General features: G+C 59.6%; 2 protein-coding genes across 9 annotated transcripts in view; both read right to left on the bottom strand.

Annotated features, from left to right (window-relative positions):
* The window catches only part of INPP5E (inositol polyphosphate-5-phosphatase E), an 11,223-nt gene extending 2,393 nt beyond the window's left edge, over positions 1-8,830 (bottom strand). Inside the window, exons 1-9 of one of the 2 annotated variants that reach the window (XR_001818288.1) lie at positions 7,626-8,830; positions 4,109-4,232; positions 3,415-3,512; positions 2,781-2,905; positions 2,483-2,602; positions 2,014-2,121; positions 1,346-1,481; positions 1,125-1,240; positions 502-638 (exon numbers count right to left, since the gene is read on the bottom strand). Coding sequence is in view for 1 of the 2 variants with exons in the window: in XM_017505629.1 (XP_017361118.1) it covers positions 502-638; positions 1,125-1,240; positions 1,346-1,507; positions 2,014-2,121; positions 2,483-2,602; positions 2,781-2,905; positions 3,415-3,512; positions 4,109-4,232; positions 7,626-8,419 (1,784 nt within the window). In the remaining variant the exon portion in view is untranslated. Of the gene's footprint in view, positions 1-501; positions 639-1,124; positions 1,241-1,345; positions 1,508-2,013; positions 2,122-2,482; positions 2,603-2,780; positions 2,906-3,414; positions 3,513-4,108; positions 4,233-7,625 lie in introns of both variants that reach the window. The other variant, XM_017505629.1, reaches the window with a different exon arrangement.
* Positions 8,831-9,645: 815 nt separating this feature from the next.
* SEC16A (SEC16 homolog A, endoplasmic reticulum export factor) overlaps positions 9,646-17,915 on the bottom strand; it is a 39,917-nt gene continuing 31,647 nt past the window's right edge. For 2 of the 7 annotated variants that reach the window (XM_017505621.2, XM_017505627.2), the window contains exons 23-31: positions 16,494-16,571; positions 16,262-16,318; positions 15,975-16,086; positions 15,408-15,545; positions 15,049-15,143; positions 13,874-13,951; positions 13,309-13,368; positions 12,156-12,233; positions 9,646-10,736 (exon numbers count right to left, since the gene is read on the bottom strand). In XM_017505621.2, the coding sequence (XP_017361110.1) occupies positions 10,668-10,736; positions 12,156-12,233; positions 13,309-13,368; positions 13,874-13,951; positions 15,049-15,143; positions 15,408-15,545; positions 15,975-16,086; positions 16,262-16,318; positions 16,494-16,571 (765 nt within the window). In that variant the 3' untranslated portion in view covers positions 9,646-10,667. The remainder of the gene's footprint in view (positions 10,737-12,155; positions 12,234-13,308; positions 13,369-13,873; positions 13,952-15,048; positions 15,144-15,407; positions 15,546-15,974; positions 16,087-16,261; positions 16,319-16,493; positions 16,572-17,915) is intronic. The other 5 variants (XM_017505622.2, XM_017505623.2, XM_017505624.2 and 2 more) reach the window with 5 other exon arrangements.

The raw sequence follows: 17,915 nt of genomic DNA, 5'->3' as shown, positions 1-17,915 counted from the left end.
GAGGAGGGGGCGGGGGACCTGAGGAGGGAGCTGAGCCCAGAACAGGGGGCCTTAGGAGGGGGCCGGGACATGGATAGGAGGGGGTGTTAGGAGGGGCCCCTGGGGACCCGAGGGTGGGGTGTTAGGAGGGCGCCCGGGTCTGGAGGAGCGGCTGTTCGGAGGTCGCTGGCTGCGTTGGTGCTGTCTCTCAGCATGGAAGGACGGGGCAGATGCTTGGGTGCTCAAGGCCCTCCTCCCTCCAGCCGGCCACACCCGGGCCCTGGGCTGGCCTCTCCTCACCCTCTGGATCCTCTCCCCTTCCCGCCTTCTTCCCGTTCCAGGAGTCCCACCAATCCGGACCCACAGCCCTGAAGGTCCCAGGACAAAGCCCCACGTGCAACCCCACGATGACAGGGACCCTCCTAGCTCCTGGGACCATGGCACACGCCCCGACGTCCACCTGCGCCACCCTCCAGGCACAGCCCTGCCCCTGGCCCGAGAGGAAGGCGCGAGGACACTGACTTGTCTCGCCCGGGCCTCACTTTCACCCGGAACAGGCCGTACACAGGGCGGTGGTCGGACGTCCTGATCCCGGCGCAGGAGGAGTACCTCACTGGACAGATGTCACCCTTGTGGCGGCTTCGGTACAAGACGCGGTCCTTCGGGAAGGTTCCGGAGGCAGGAGGTGCCGTTACTTGCCAGGATCTGTGGGGTGTGGCCCACACACCTCCCCACTGTTTCAAGCGCCCCCCAAGGGAGCCTTCTGGGACCCCCAATCCTCATTTCCATTTTGTCGTCTGGCGTGTGGCCAGCTGGGCCTGGGCCCGTCCCTCGCCGCTCAAGAGAGACCTGTGGACCCGGCTGTCCCTGCCCAGCCCTGCCTCAGGGGGTTCTCGAGGCTTCCCGCAGCCGGAGCCCTGGGCCTGGCGGGAGGGTGAGGGTCGCGAGGCCCGTGTGCCAGGCCTTGGAGCTTCGCCAGCTCACCCGGCCTTGAAAACACCCATGGAAAGGGCGCTGTTCTCCGCCAAAGGGGACTCAGGCCACGAGGCCGGGGGCGCAGCTGAGGTTCAAGTCCAGGCTGGCCGGGCTTCAGCTCCCGGCTGCGGGAGGCGCCCGACATGGAGGCGCTGACGGGCTGCGCTCACCGTGTAGGAGGGCGTCCTCTGCTTGGAGGTGCTGTCGTACGTGTCCTTCCCGATGTCAAACTTGTACGACGGGAGGAAGTGAATGTCCGGCTCCTGGAAGCCCTTGAAGATGGACCCTGCCGGGGATGGGCACTCGGAGGGCTCAGGCCAGCTCGCTCTAGCTGTGCCCCGCAGGCCTCACCCCTCCTCACCTCCCGCCGCAGCCGCCCCGCAGCCCTCACCTCTCCTCATCTCCCGGATGAGCTGGTCGTGCTCCAGCAGTGCTGGTACATCCACTGCCAGGCCCCGGCCCAGGAGGGCATCCACGGCTGCGCGCCCACCGCTCAGGCGGAAGTTGAAGTCTCCGAACCAGAACACCTGGTCGAAGCGGGTGGTGACGTCCGCTGCGGCACAGTGGGCCACGCGTGGGCACAGGCAGAGCGCCGGCAGGCCCTTCCCTTCCCCAGAACGTGGCTGGCAGTGGCTCCTGGGGGGAGGGGGTCTTGGCGGCCTCAGGCGTCAGCCGGCGGGGCTGGGCCCTCTGGGGTGGGATTCGAGTTGGGAAAGCTCCAGAAGGCACCTGGGGCGGCTCCAAGAGCAGGCAGCGCCCACAGCAGGTGGTGGCCACGTCTCTGCTCCTCGCCGCACAGCCAGTGGTGGCAGCGGGGTGGGCAGTGGAGGACCAGGGCCCAGGCTAGCCGGCCATGCTCTGAGTGGGCGGCAGTCACCCCCGCCCCCACCACACACCTAACTGGGCTAAAGAACTGTGAGGGGCCATGCTGGACTTTCGGGCCACTGGACTTTCGGTCCCTTGATTCCCAAAGCTCAGGACGCTCCTCTGCTCCCCTAAAAACGACAGGAGCCCACATGGACCACGGCAGCGCCACCCACCCACGGCGTGCACCCTCACCTGCGCTGGAGCGGTAGGGGTTGGTGTCTGGCACGTTTCTGGGCAGGGCCAGGGCTTGCACGGTCCTGGTGTAGTCCAGCAGCCGCTCCGCCACCTTCCCGTCGCCAGCTGTGGAAGCAGAAATGGGGTGGGGGCCACAGGGCTCCGGATGCTCGAATCTCCCTCCAGAACCACACCTCTGGACCGTGCCTGACTGCCCGCCGTCTGCAGGCCCAGGCCCACTGGGCACCTGCTGCCAGGCCTGGCCAGCGACGCTTCCACCTTAGAGGACAGAGCTCTGGGCTCAGCACGGCACAGGCCTCACGTCAGGGTCGGCTGTGGGGTCCTCGGCATGGGCCTTCGCAAGCACAGTGCCCGCCCCAGGCCTTGGATGGAAGACGAAGCCAGCAGCCAGGACCCCTGCCCCGGACGGGGTCCCGGTCAGGCTCCTCTCCCACAGCACCTGTGGTGTGGGCACCCAGCAACTCACAGGTGAAGTGGGACGTGATGAAGAGGAAGGAGGTGCCGAAAAAGGTGAAGCTGACGCCCAAGGCCCCCTTGGTCTTGATCTGGGACACGATGCGTGTGGTGACCGTGGAGGACTCCACCTCTGTGGGAGGGCAGCCCTCAGCTTGCCTGCGACGCTGCCAGACCCGCGCGCCAGTCAGGGCTCACTGTGGAGCCTGTGTGTGACGCAGCAGCCCCCAGATCCCAGATGCAAAGTGTGACTCTCCCGCCAAGGCCCCGTCCGCCGTGGAGAGGGGCTGCCACCCTCCAGCCGTGCCCACCTGAGCAGAACCAGATGAGGTCCCGACGGATGAACAGCGCCATGTAGAGCACGCCGTGGGCGGCGGACGCCAGCAGCACATAGTGCGGGCCGAGTGTCTCCTGCAGGCGAGTCTCCCACTCCCGCCTGTAGACGAGCACGTGCGGCGGGCTGGGGCACAGCCAGCTCCGCCACCCCGGACCTGCCGCCCAGAGCCCCTCCAGGAGCTACCAAGGAAACGCCATGACCCGGCCTCGACGTCTTACACTGAGACTCATTTGCCAAAGGGCCCGGTGGGCCAGAGTCGGGGGCCACAGGCCCCAGTTCCACTAGAGTGGCCCCCCGGGTCCCTGCTGAGACTCAGTGAGCAGACCTCCTCCCGTTGTGTGACTCATGGGCCAGAGGGGTGAAGCCACCTCAACGCGGCCTGGGCTCCTCCTGCAGAGCGTCCGCGTGGATGCGCAGCCCCAGGAGGCCTCGGAGCCCGGCCCCGCTCCCTGCTGCCCTGCTTCCTTCAGCCAACAATTTGTTCACCAGCAATAAAGCGTCATTTATCTTAGACTCTCCGAGTTGTTACTGGAAAAAAACTGGCTCGCACGTTCTGGCCAGGCTTGGAGAGTGCCCGTGCGTGGCCGTGACCCAGGTCTCAGCGCTACCTGTCGGAGCAGCCCTCCTGGACCCCGATGGCGTACAGGTCCTGGGCGTAGTCGGCCTCGGCCGGGAGCAGGAACTCGTCCAGGCTGGGCGGGAGCTCCTGGAAGGAGGGACCATGCCATGGGCCGGCCGGCTCCTCCCGAAACCTGCCAATCCCACTGCAGCACCTCAAGTCTCGGCGACTCTTCAGAATGAGGGGTAACTGAGGCCAAGGCCAAAAAGGGATCTGCCTGGTCGGTCTCCAAGGCAGCCTCCAACACGCCAAACACAGCTCAGGTTGGCCCTCAGCCTCAGTTTCCCTCTCCAAACACAAGTCTGTCCAATGACCACCCATCTGACCTCCCGTCCCTGTGACCCTGGTCTGTGCTGCCCACCCTCCTGCTTACCGTGAGCAGACGATTCTCGGCCAGGCCTAGCGCCCCACCCTCTCCCCTCCTATCTGCAGCCACATGACCAGGGAGGTGCCGGCGGGAGCTCTGAGGGATGGGGGTCCTCACCCGCTCTTACCCTCCTGTGCCAGTCAGCAGTGGGGTGCACCTCGGGCCTCTGCCCTCCTGGCCCCAGGACGAGGCACAGTGCTACCAGGTCTCCCTCGCTCACATCTGACAGCGCCCCGCGCCTCCCCATTCCCACCCGGCGCCACCCCACCCCGCCAGGCGCCACCCCCCTCAGGCCGCCCCACCCTGCCCGGCTCACCTTCTGGCCCTGCATGTTCCAGGTGGCCACAAAGAGTGCCACGTTCCGATCTGGGAAGTATCGGGCCAGCTCCTCTGCCCCCAAGAGGGCCCCGCTGGCCAGGAGGCTGCCCTCCAGGTAGCTCCTGTGATGGGAGGAAACCAAGCTTGGGGCCAGGCACAGAACACATCCCTGGGCTCGGCCAGGTCCCCAGGGACAACAGCAAAACGCATGGAATGTCAGGAGCTGCCCCAGCCCTGAACAAGGATTCTCCTGGGCCCCATAGCACTGCTGTCTGCTCTCCAGGACAAGGCCCAACCCGGCTGCACAAACACCCAGGCGGGTTTACACCCCCTCACCACCTCCCGGGAAGAGGCATGTGAGGGTGGTGGCCGGGCCAGAGTCCGGTGGCGTGGCGCGATCTCAGCTCACTGCAATGTCCGCCTCCCAGATTCAAGCGATTCTCCTGCCTCAGCCCCCTGAGTAGCTGGGATTACAGGCACCAGCCACCACACCCAGCTAATTTTTGTATATTTATTAGAGATGGGGTTTTGCTAAGTTGGCCAGGCTGGTCTTGAACTCCTGACCTCAGGTGATCCGCCCGCCTTGGCCTCACTTTTCAACTTAACTTGCTAAGAGAATCAATCTTACACCTTCGTCCTGCAGACGGAAACCAATATTCCTTTGCAGGAGATGAAACGACACAGGTGTTTCCCAAGTCACAGCTGACAAGGGACGCCAGCACCGATTCTTGTTACTTCCCGTGAGAACTTCTCCAACCCTGGGGCGCAGCTCACCAAGCTTCGTCGGACACGATCAAATCACATCAGCAGGGAGGAACCTCCCTACCTCACCCCAGAAACTGCTGACACTCCCGGACGGGACAGCTGTGTTCACACATGGTCATTTGGGACAGAGGGCGTGCCTGTGGCCACTGCTGTGAAGTGACCCCGGGCCCAGCAGGAGCTCCTCAGTCACCAGACTCGAAGCCCACGGCACAGGCCCGCCGTGGCCACACCAGCAGCCGCGTGGTCGGTCTGCCCAGCTCCATCCAGAGTGTGGTTAGTGAACAGCAGGCCAGGGGTGGCCCTCACTGTGTCCCACGTCCAGATGCGGGCAGGGGCAGGGGCTGCCTCCAACCCCCGTCCAGGGCCAGGACTTCTGCATGAGGCTGCTCGGGCCAGTGTCGACACCCTGGGCCGGCTCTCGGAGGAAGAGGAATTATGGGGGAAGCGCCCCCGCCCCGCCCCAGCAGCCATTCTGGAAAGGGGCAGACCCAGCCCATGCACATGCGGTCCACGAGTTCAGAATGGCTTCTATTGTGTGGAACGGCAGAGAAAGTAGGAAGAGCATTTCTGGACCCATGAAAACATGAGGTTCAAACGTGTGTCCCAACAGGTTCACTAGCACACAGATGCCCCTTTGTCCCCACTGTCTGTGCCCCTGCCCTTGACAGAGTGTGCCAACCCCTATTCTAGAACAGACCTATTCTAGAGCAGTCTGGAAATGGACGTTTTCAGGCAGTAGAACTGGGTTAAAGGATCCACATCAAACCATGTTTCCTGGTTGTTTGAAAAAATGACTTCAGGATCCAAATCTGAAACGTGCCTCTCATGTCCTGTAACAGGTGTATCTACGTGAACTGAACATAATTTTAAAATGTGATACGCTAAAAAATCTCACTCTTTCCTAGGAGCCCCACAGTGAATTGTTTTAACAAAAGAAACAGTTTTGCACTGTATGTGATCACACCTGCCCCATCCATGGGCAGGAGGGGTGTGGTGGGGGAGCCAGAGCTGAGCTGCCTGCCTGCCGGTGGACCCCAGGTGCAGGGAGGTAAGGCTACTTTCGGGGACCGCGGTGAGCCGGACAGTGATCTCTAAAGCCACGTCCACCTCGACCCGCAGAACCTCGGAGTAGGACCTTATTTGGAAAGGGGTCTTTGCAGATGTACTTAATTAAGGATCTTGAGATCACCCTGGATTTAGGGTGGGCAGTAAATTCAACGACTCGTGTCCTTATAAAAAGAGACAGGAACACAGAGAGATGGGAACGAGGCCACGTAAAGACGGAGGCACAGACTGCGGCGTGCGGCCACAAGCCAAGGGCAACCGGGCCCCGGGAGCAGGGGAAGATAGGGAGGACCCTCCCCAAGCCTCTGGAGAGAGGCTGCCCTGGCCGCAACTTAGATTTTAGACTTCTGGCCTCTAGAACTGGGAGACAGTCCAGCTCTGCTGTCCCAAGCCTCCCAGTCCGTGGTCAGGGGTTACTGTGGGCCCCGGACACCAAAGCAGAAACCAGCTCTCACCTCCCCCTTCTCACACCTGCCCTGCCTCCCACCGCAGCAGACAGACAGGATGTGGGCAGCATGAAGCAGGGAGGGGAGGAATGCCGGAGCTTCTGCCAGGCCAGAGTGGGAGCATCTCGGGAGAGGCCCCCAGGCTGAGACCCCCAAACAAGACCAGGCTGGGGAGAGGTCATGGGTTCAGCTGCAGTTCCTTCCAACTGGAGCCCACCAAAATGTTCCCCGTGAGCAAGCCTTGGCTGATGGAAAGTACGCCTCAGTACATCTTGGGACTCTTGCAGCAGAAAAAACAAAGAGGGCGGGCTGGGCGCAGGGGCCCACACTTGTAATCCCAGCACTTTGGGAGGCCAAGGCCGGGAGTTCGAGACCAGCCTGCCCAACATGGCAAAATCCCGTCTCTACTACAAATACAAAATTTAGCCGGGTGTGGTGGCAGGCGCCTGTAATCCCGGATACTCGCAGGGCTGAGGTAGGAGAATTGCTTCAAGAATCACTCCCTTGCACCCAGGAGGTGGAGGCTGCAGTGAGCCAGGATCACGCCACTGCACTCCAGCCTGGGCGCACAGCAGGAAACAAACAAAAAACCATCAAGAGGGCAGATCACACGCACTGACAACATTCCCCCGCCTCGGCAGGGCCGGTGCAGCCGTCACGCCTGTCATCCCAGCACTGTGGGAGGCCGAGGTGGGTGGATCACGAGGTCAAGAGTTCAAGACCAGCCTGGCCATCATGGTGAAACCCCGTCTCTACTAAAAATACAAAAATTAGCCAGGCGTGGTGGTGCAAGCCTGTGATCCCAGCTACTCGGGGGCTGAGGCAGGAGAATCGCTTGAACCCGGGAGGCGGAGGCTGCAGTGAGCCGAGGTTGGGTCAGTGCACTCCAGCCTGGGTGACAGAGCGAGACTCCGTCTCAAAAAAAAAATTCCCAAGACTAAAGAAAAAGAGCCAGATCCATAACTGTATGCAGGGTGCCATCTTGTCTACCTCAACACGACATCGCGCCCAGGAATGGTTCTGAAACGCACAAAAAGTTCTGGGAAGTTTGGGACAGCCGGGAACGGCGCTCGCTGCTGCGGGGAGGGGCTGGGAGACGGGGTGGCTGCGGGAGAGCGCTTCGTCTTTTCTGTTTGGGCATCTTACACGCTGCTGACCGGAAGCCACTGGCGGGGTTCAGGCAGCCTGCTCCTCAACACCACCCCGAAGGCCTCGCAGGCGCTGCGCCCCAGGCCCTACCTGCTGCGGACGTCCTTGGTGCGGATGGGCGCCAGGAGGCTGAAGGGCGATTTGGCCGAGCGAAGGGAGCAGTCGTCGCAGGCCAGGGGGCTCCGGGGCCGGCCGGGGCCCAGGCTGCTGTGGGCCCGCACCAGGCGGGGCTGCGCGCGGAGCTTGTAGTCTGCAAGATCCGGGTCGACCTTGTTTGCCGTCCTCAGGGAGTCGGAGGCGATGTCCAGGCCCAGGGCAGGCAGGGGGCGCGGAGGCAGCAGGCTGGCCAGCCTGGGCGAGCTCCCCGCCACGGTGGCGTCTCTGTGCAGGAGGTTCGGGGCGCTAGCGGCCACCCCGGAGAGGGGGTCACTCCCCGATGACGGGCTCCCCCTCTCGCTGCCCGGGACCCTGCGGGACTTGGGGATCTCCTGTAGGGACGCGCTCAGGCAGGGCGGGGAGCAGCTGTGGGCGGGGGCGCCGGGGCCCTCGCTCCGCACGGAGCCCCTGGAGGGGCTGGTCCCATTCCGGGCTTCCAGGTCCTCCTGGCTGCCTCGAAATCGCCGCCTCCTCCAGCCTCTGTCGTCCAGGGACAGGGCTCGCTCCAGCCGAGGCCTGGCGGGGGGCCGCGGGGCGATGGGTGCTGCCTGGGCCGGGGGTCCCTCGCCGCCGAGCGCGGGGCTCTCGGGGCCCGGAGCGTCGGGTGGGGACCCCTCGCGCGGGGCCAGCGCTCCGTCGGCGCCGGGAAGCGGTCCCTGGAGCGTCCTCCCTCCCGGCGGCTGCGGGGCCGGCTCCGGGGGCCGCAGGCTCGCCGCCTTGGACGGCATGGTCGGGCCCTCCCGGGAGGGGTCACGGCTGCCGGGTCCGGGGTCGGCGGCGCAGCGCGGAGCAGAAACGCCGCAGCGGCCCCCGCTCGGGCCGGGAGCGGTCGCGGAGCGGCGGGGGGGGCTGCCGCATGGCCCGGGCCCCGGGTACCGCGGCCCCTCGGGGCTCCCCGACGCCGATCCCAGGGCGGGCCGCAGGCAGGGCCTGGGGGGACGGGCGGGGGTGGGCGCCTGTCGCTGGGGAGGCTCGACCGCGACCGGGACGCCGCTCGGGAGGAGGGGCGGGACCCGGGCACGCCGGCCGGACCCGCAGACTCCTAAGCCGACCCGTACCCGCGCCCGCGGAGATCCGGACGCGCAGAGGCGGAGTCAGCCCGGCCGGGCCCTAGCAACGACCGCCGCGGGCCCGCGCCCGGTCCCTGGCCCCGCCCCTGCGCCCGGTCCTCGCCCCGCGCGCCGTCCACAGCGGCCCCTGGCGGCCGGAGGACCGCGCCGCGCGGGGCCCGCACAGGGTTCCCACGCCCCCCACACCCCCCGACCCCAGCAACCTGCAGCCGGACAGCCGAGCAGGTCCCAGCGAGGGCCAGGCCCGCGGACACCTGCACTCACTCGCCTCTAGCAAACCAAAGGGAACCACAGGTGAAGGTGCTTGAAGGAGCGCAAAATATTTTATTCAACAATTTGCAATGTAACAATTCGCATTTAGGAAAAATAGCTGCTTCCGCCTGGAGGAAGCTTCTTAAATCAAAAGTCGTGGCAGTCGACCCCAGAACAGCAGGCAGGGCCGACCGGAGGAGGTCCCTGGAACCACACGAGCTGACCAAGGGACAGGGAGGGCTGCCCCGTCACAGGGACTGGCCTTTCTCCAAGTGACAAGGACAAATGGATCCAGCAGACTTGCCCGTGAGAAACATTCTGGAAAACATCCTGGGGTCTCTGCTAAATGATCACGTGAAACAGAAAGCCAGGAACGGCCCGTGCTGATTCCACATTCTACCATTTCTACACTGAAATTTAAAACACCAAACAGTTTATGTTTCCCAGCAGAACCCGCAGAAATTACCTACTGATTTTTATTCGTATTTAAATCTTTTTTTGTCTCTTTAGACATAACAACATGAAGAGTTTTCGGAACAGTCAGAGAGCCTTAAAGCTTTGCATCCGCGTTGAACTCTGAGTTCCACGGGGCCACGTCCACCACGAGCTACTCTAAGTCTCAGTGTGGCGACATCGGGGCAGAAATATCAGGTTCCAGAGCTGCTGTCCCCAAGATGCTACCAACCCCTGAGCCAGTCTCCCCCCCGGGTGAGAAAGTGGGTCACATGGACTGCAGCACGGAAAGTGCTCACAGAAGGGGGAAGGGCAGCTGTTTAGAGAACCGCATCCAGCCTCCTTAACAGTGAGTCTGAGCAGCTCCTACACCCAAAACGAAGCCCAAAGCAAACATCACAGTCGCGTTTTCACCCCGGATGGCCACCCGGAGCCATCACGTCGGACAGTCGGCTCTCTGGGGCTCCTTCCCAGTGACTGGGCCACACCTGGTGGGTGGGCAGTGGCCAGCACTTTGGGTGCACAAAATCACCCATGGTCCTTATCAGGGCACAGAAAGGAAAGTGAGGCTAGAAACATCTTTGCAGCAGGGAAGAAATGCACTTCAGTAACTAGGGCCTCTCTCAAAAGCTGTGAACTGATGCTCGAAGAACCCTGCGGCTCCCCGAGACGCTGACTGACAGCGCCCCCCACTCATTCAGCCAGGTCCAGACACGGCGAGGGTCCCGCTGGTGCAGAGCGGGGTTCGGGGTCCCCCTCAGCCAGTCGCTCTTTGCTCTCGGCACCTTAAAGGAAGCGCGGGACTCACAGCTGAGCTTGGAGAGGCAGGCCCTGGTTACTAGCGAGCGCATGGCTCTCCTGTGGCAGAGACAGCTCCAACGTCAGGAACGGAGCATTCTTAAACGAGCAGGAATACCACACCCTTTAATCCCCCGAAATGACTAAGAAAGTCACGTCATTCTTTTCAGCAAACACTTCTGAGTCAAAGGTTCAGTCTTTCAACAGCACCTGAAAGGACGGTGGAATTAATTTTCAAAATATTTCATTAGGATGGGTAGGGAGCGGGAGGCACAACGTGCCACCAGCTCGGCATCACAGCTGTGTCTCCCTGGGGACAGGGCAGCGGTCACGGCGGTCAGTCGGGTTCTTGGGGAGAACAGCAGTGTCAGGGCTCCAAGTGCAAGTTCACAGCGGGGCGAGCCTAGTTCAGCACCAGGTGCTTCCTCTGGCCGATCCGTCCTAGCCTTGAGCTCCCGGAGGCGCCGCAGGCCTGCAACGAGACCCATAGCACCCACCTCTGCATCCTGCTCCCAGGGCAGGCAGCACTCGGCGTAGTGGGGCAGGGTGCTGGTCTACAGAATGCACCACGTGGGCTGTCGACGCCGACAAGCGTTTGTTTCTAAAAGCCTCTGGGACCAAACGTGTCAGTGCCAAGCCCTGGGCTGCCTTGAAAGCACTGAATCCTTAACCACCGGTGTTTGCTGTGAGGGCAGCCAGGAGGTTCCGCAGTTCTGTCAGGGGTGTGGGATCTGGAGCTGCTCTGCAGAGCCAGAATGGCTGCCCAGAGTGCAGGGAGGGGCAGTGGCCAGGCCTGGCCTGCTGCAAGGGAGGTGGGGACCCCAGGAGCATTCGGCCGGCCAACGCAGGCATCCGCTCTTGCTCCCTCACAAAGCCTCACTCAGGGGAAAGCCAAGGAATTTTTGTAAAGGCACAAACTAGACGACAGGGAGCAGGACAATCCCAAAATCGACTGCTCTGGACGCCCAGAAGCAGGCGACGGCCAGCAGCAGCTGGAGGGGCCTCGTCATAAAGGACCAGGACAAGATCTCCGGGCCCCAGCCCAGGAAGCCTGTGGTCAAGAGCGTGTGCGGCCCAGAGGGTGGGCTGGGGTGACAATGGGGCTGAATCCCAAGACGCCCCGGCCTCGGTCCCCACTCAGTTCCCCACACTGGCCTCCAGTCTAACTCCACAGGCAAGGGAGGGGGGGAGACAAGGCTGAGGGAGGGAAACCACAGGAAACATTCCGAGCACTCTCCATCTGAAGGGGGCTGAGGGTGGGGAAGCCTGCTAGTCCCAGGGGACAGGACCCTGAAAGGGGTGCAGGCAGAACGGCCCTGGGGTCTCATCAGCTGTGGGCACCAGGAAACCTATGAGCACCTACAGTTCTGAAGAAAACAACATGGGCCCAAGAATTCTACCCGCCGACCAACCCGCCAGAGGGGCCAGGGGTGGCTTCAGACACGAAAGGCTTCTCCCAAGTCACCCCAGGACGTTTTGTCAAGAAACTACTAGGCAAAAGAAATAAAAATCATACAGGCTGGGCATTGGGCTCACGCCTGCAATCCCAGAACTCTGGGAGGCTGAGGTGGGCAGATCACAAGGTCAGGAGATTGAGACCATCCTCGCCAACATGGTGAAACCCCATCTGTACTAAAAATACAAAACTCAGTAGGCTGTGGTGGCGACTGTCTGCAGTCCCAGCTACTCAGGAGGCTGAGGCAGGAGAATCTCTTGAACCGGGAGGTGGAGGATGCAGTGAGCCGTGATCGCAACACTGCCCTCCAGCCTGGGTGACAGAGTGACTCTGCCTCGAAAAAGAAAAAAGAAAGAGACTCCAGGGAAGAAAGGTGCCGTTCACTGAGCAGCAGGGCCTTGTCAGGGTCTTGTGGGGAAAGGCAAGGGCACTCACCTGTGCCAGCTGAGCAGGGTTGTAGAAGGGCACGGCCCCGCCGGGAGGGCCCCCTACAGCAGGGAGGTCACCAGGAGCCTGAGAAGCACAGAGAGTCGCCTCAGTAGGGCTGCACAGCAGCTGGCATTTCAACTGCAGATACAGATGCCACCTCTACGTAGGATTTATGGGACTTTTAAAGAAGCTACAGAAGCAAGTCAGAGATACTTCTTGCAACACTGAATTTAGTTACTTAATGGTTCATGGAAAAATGGTGAACATAAAGCAACGTGCGGAGCCAATGTCTGAAGCACTGCGGCATGCAGCGGGAAGGCGCGCACTGAGCGGGCGCGGCGGTTAGGAGGTGCGGGCGCTGCAGACCTCAGGCTCCAGCCGTGACAGGGCTCTCCTGTGCAGGTGGAAGGGTCGCAGCTGGTGCTGTGACAGGCAGCCTCGAAAGCGCTCCTTCGCCTCCCTCCCACACTGGCTGCAGGGCAGTGACTGCAGCACTCGCCCCAGCCTCAAACCAACCTTCTCGGGCTTGATCAGAAAGGAGAAACCTTCCTTCCAAAGGAGAGCACACTGATCCAACAAACGCTCCCAGATCGAGGTCACACCCCCGGCCCATCATTGGAAAAACCAATTCAGGAGAAAAATGACAGAACCCACTCGTTCACTAGGACACTCGGGCTCAGTCCAGTCGCCTGGTGCATGTGGATACTGAACAGCAACCCCTCTTTAAGGCCATTTAAAGGAACACTGCTATAATCCCAGCACTTTGGGAGGCTGAGGTGGGCAGATCACCTGAGGTTGGGAGTTCGAGACCAGCCTGACCAACATGGAGAAACCCCATCTCTACTAAAAATACACAAGTAGCCAGGCATGGTGGCACATGCCTGTAATCCCAGCTACTCGGGAGGCTGAGGCAGGAGAATTGCTTGAACCCGGGAGGCGGACGTTGCGGTGAGCCGACATTGTGCCACCGCACTCCAGCCTGGGCAGAAAGCAAAAATCTGTCTCAAAAAATCAGAACACTGCACTCCTGGTCACTTGATGCTGAGGGGACAAAGGGCGAGGTTAGTGGCAAAGCGCATGCCGCAAACCAGCACCGCGTGCTCAGGGACACAGGCGGCACATGTGAGCTCTGTTAGTGAGGACCGCCAGCCGCAGGTACCTGATTAAAGTGCTGGCTCACTTCACGTGATAATGAACTCATTGAACTACAGCGTGAAAGCTACAAAACAGCAAGAACACACACAGACACGGACAGAGTCAACATGCAGTCACTGCTTCAAGCCGTCAGTTCCATTTCAACAGCTTTGTGATGCCATTGGAATCAACATGATTCAAAAGGGAAAAAAGCCAGGGTTCGCTTAAGATTCCCGTCTTCACGTAAAGCTGATATTCCAGCCACCGTTAGCTTCGGGGAGGGCCGGGAGGAGCCCAGCCTCGGCCTCAGCCAGCTTCACCTCCTGACACCTCGTAATTCAAGACCATTCCGTGCAGCTGGGAGGAGAGGACGCTGACTGACGGCGGCAGCTCAAACCCCTTGTACCCTTCCCAGAGCTCAAGTTTTGTTAAAACAAGTGCAATTGTTTTCCTAGGAACACCACCTTTGAAGTGTCATGTTTCTAAACGGCCTCTTCCTACCCATATCACCCTCTGTAAAGAGAGGTGCCTGGACAGTGAGCTGCTGGGCAAGCCTGGGCTGCGGGGGGCCGGGCGTCGGCACTCCTTACCTCTCCTCCCTGGGACCCCTCGGGCCTGGAGGAGGGGAACTCAGAGCCAGGGAGTGATGCTGCAGAACTTAAAACCTGCTGAGAAAAAGAAGAATCGCAGCAACCAAATCCCAGGGAATTCTCACACCAGGCCGAAAAAGACACCACTGTCCTGGCCTGGGTTACAAATGCCTCTTGGACGCCACGTGCTCCACGGTGAGAGGAGTGAGCGTGTCCCCCGTGGGGTCCCTGCCACACTCGTCTGTTGGCTCTAGACCCCAGCAGCTCTCTACCAAGGCCTGTGGGTGCCTACACAGGTCGCAAGGCCCCATGACAGCCTTGCAATCTGGTGCTGTTACTCCCATTTTACAGAGGGGAAACTGAGGCTTAGAGAGGTGAGTGGCTGCCTGCCCAGGCTTTACACAACTGATGAACGGAACAGCGTTAGATGCAGGCCTGCCCAACCTCAGAGACTGCAGTCGGAGCTGTTCCTTTTGTTTTTTTGAGATGGAGTCTCGCTGTAGCCCAGGCTGGAGTGCAGTGGTGCAGCGCAACCTCTGCCTCCTGGTCCAAGTGATTCGGCCTCAGCCTCCCAAGTAGCTGGGACTACAGGGACCTGCCACCAAACCGGGCTAAGTGTTGTTATTTTTTAGAGACGGGGTTTCATCAGGTGGGCCAGGCTGGTCTCGGTAAACTCCTGACCTCAAGTGACCCGCCCGCCTCGGCCTTGCAAAGTGCTGGGATTACAGGCGTGAGCCACTGCGCCCCGCTGGCCTGAGCTGTTCCACTTCACATGTGAGTCATTTATTTTTTTAGATGAAGATATACTTTGCTTTATTGGTAGGTAATTTCTTTTTAACTTAAAATTAATTAATTTTATTTTTTCCAATTAAAAAAAAATTGTCAAGTACACATGCCATAAAATTTGCCACTTGAAGCATTTTTCAGTTTTAAGCACATTCACAGTGCTGAGCGGTCATCAGTGCCAGCACCCCCGGTCTCCGTCTCCCCGACAGCTCTGCTCTGCCTGGCACCCACCCTTCTACCTCCGTCTCTATCACACACAAGTGTGAAGCATTTAAGACGGCGCACTCTGCGCACACACTGGGTGCTGACTCGCAGAAGGCAAGGCCCTGTCTGGCAGGACAGGAGGTGCCTCTCACCAGGTGCCTCCCCCAGTCCACAGCCCCGCTCACCTTGGACTCCGGGGCAGGCTCTGGGTTGGCCAGGCCCCTAGCTGGTGCTGGTCCTTCCCTGCCAGCCCCGTCTGGAAGCTGTGGTTCTTCTGCATCTGGGAATGAGGAGTAAGGAAGCCATCATTCCGTCCAGAACATCCCTGGGGTCTCACTGAAGACACCCCGAGAGGAAGAGAGTTTCACAGCGCACACTCGTGCAGGAACAGGCAAATCATAAAAAACCACAGACCAACCCAGGCTGTCTGCACGCTGGCCAGGTCATTCTTCTAACAGGAAATCTGGGAGAGACTCATAGAAAGAGGACCAAAGGTCAGGAGACTGGGGTGCTGACCCAAAGGGGCTGCGTCCGTGCTGCCTACCTGCGCTTGGCACGAACAAGTTAGAGGGAATCGGGAGTGGCGCAAGCGGAGCGACAAAGTCCGCAGGAGCAAGAGCCGGCTCGCTGCGCTGGGCCCCGCTGGGGTTCAGGACGTCAACGTAGCGAGCTCTGGTTCCAGCTGCAAAGGGGAAGGAAGCAAATTCGGGTGAGCGCACCAGCCAGGCGGCCTCCAGCATCCGAACGCTCCGCACTCGCTATGTCAGAGAAAAAGCAGGCAGAGATGTCCCAGAAGCCACCTGTGGCCCAACCCTGAGGACACCTTTCTACACAGCAGATTTGTTTCAGCTTTTGGCCCTTAGGTGGTTCCCTCTCTCATCCCACTGTGCCACAGGTCCTGTGCTTCTGATGGATGGGACATGGCTGTGCCCACAGCTTGTCAACGCTCTGGAGAGCTGCGCTGGTCCCCAAGGATACCTCCTCGTGACACCAGCGTCAGCTTCCACAGTGTGACACCCATCACCTCATCCCACGCACAACAGCTACACGTCAGCCTCTCTCTGGGACAGTTCATCGTTCAAGCAAGCGCGCACTCCAAGGCCACCCTTACCTGCTCTTCTAGAGAACATGTTCACGGGCCCTCCAGGAGGCCCTGCGAGGCCAGGTGGGGCAGCTGGTACAGTCTTGGGAAACGAGGTTGGAGGTGGGGGAAGAGCCTTCTTCTGCAGAGGGAAAGACAGCCTCAGACACCCACTGTGTGCACCAGAAACCCACTGAACGGCACAGCCAGGACGCTCCTCCGGGAGCACCAGCCGCCCAAACACCACAGGGGCAGGCACAAGAGGCTGCTCCCTCACTCACAACTCACACCCAGCAGTGACCACAGTGACCATTTACCTCCTCTTCTGGCTCATTTAAATTCACCCACTGGTTTTTCTTTTCATCCCAAACAATCTGCAAGATTTTAAAAAGAAAAAAGGTCAGTGGACTGAAGCTAAACAGAGTTAGAATCTGAGTAACAATGACACTTCAAAACTTCAGGAAACACCACTCAGGTCTGCTCAGAAAGTGAGAGAAAAATCATTACAATTCCTTGGACGTCCACTGGGCCGTACCTGACAGCACTCACCGATTTGTTCTTGTCATCTGGCAAATAAGCTTCTGTCCTTCTCTTCCCAGGTAGCCAACGAGAGAACCAGGATTCACTCTAAATATAAAAACCACCACAGCAACCTTGAAAACATTATGTTCCATGAAACAAGCCACATGCAGAAACAGCAACCCTCCAGGACCCACTTCTGCAAGGCCCCAGCATCGCCAGACCCACAGAGATACTGGGTAGATGGAGGTGGGGGGAACAGAGAGTTGTTTTGTGGGGACAGTTTCTGTTTGGGAAGATAAGAAAGCTCTGGAGATGGTTGATGGTGATGGTTCCACTCAGTGTGAATGTGCTCAGTGCACAGAACTGTGCGCTCAGAAATGCTTCAAATGCTGCATTTATGCTATGTGTATGTTACCGTAATTTAAATAGATCAGAACAATAACGTGCCTTCAGGAGCTTCTCGCAACACTGACAATGCTTCCGACACCCGCCCCCTTGAGAAGTGGAAGGCAGGCTGTGCAAGTCAGTGTGTGTCTGAGGCACACACAGCCCCGGTGTTTCCCAGGCGCAGGGAATTAGGTTATTAGGAAAATTTACTTTATTCTTCACGTGATCACTTCATTTCTACTAGAGAAAGAGGAGAAGCCTCAGTAGCTACTCCACTCTCAGTTCTGTTCTCTGCGAGTTCTCCTGGCCAGACACGCCATCCCGGGAGGCCTGACAGCCTGTGCGCTGGAAACCTGCTCAAGTATCCTGTTGTATCTCAGAGCTCACACACACTTGGAATTAAATGTGTGTTTATTTTCAAGACAGCAGCCACCAAAGAAAAACCTGATCACTAAACTCTATTAAAACAAAGAACGATATTCTTCATAAGATACCATTACTAGGCTGGGGACAGTGGCTCACACCTGTAATCCCAGCACTCTGGGAGGACCCAAGGTGAGCAGATCACTTGAGGTCAGCAGTTTGAGACCAGCCTGGCCAACATGGTGAAACCCCGTCTCTACTAAAAACACAAAAATTAGCCAGGAGTGTTGGTAGGTGCCTGTAATCCCAGCTACTCAGGAGGCTGAGGCGGGAGAACTGCCTGAACCCAGAAGGTGGAGGTTGAAGTGAGCCAAGATCATGCCATTGCACTCCAGCCTCAGTGACAGAGCGAGACACAGCCTCAGAAAAAGAAAAAAAAACAAAGATACCGTTACAAATAAAAAGACAATCTAGAGATCAGCAGATGCTATCACGATGACTGTGTCTACATCCACAATACAGAAAGGACCTCTGCAGGTCACTAAAAGAACTCCATTAAAAATGAAGAGGCTGGGTGCGGTGGCTCACACCTGTAATCCCAGCACTTTGGGAAGCTGTGGTGGGTGAATCATGAGGTCAGGAGACTGAGACCATCCTGACTAACATAGTGAAACCCCGTCTCTATTAAAAATACAAAAA

The sequence above is a fragment of the Cebus imitator genome, unplaced genomic scaffold (assembly GCF_001604975.1).
Source record: "Cebus imitator isolate Cc_AM_T3 unplaced genomic scaffold, Cebus_imitator-1.0 Scaffold339, whole genome shotgun sequence".
NCBI classification, from domain to species: Eukaryota; Metazoa; Chordata; class Mammalia; order Primates; family Cebidae; genus Cebus; species Cebus imitator.
This window is presented reverse-complemented; position numbering and strand designations above follow the sequence as displayed.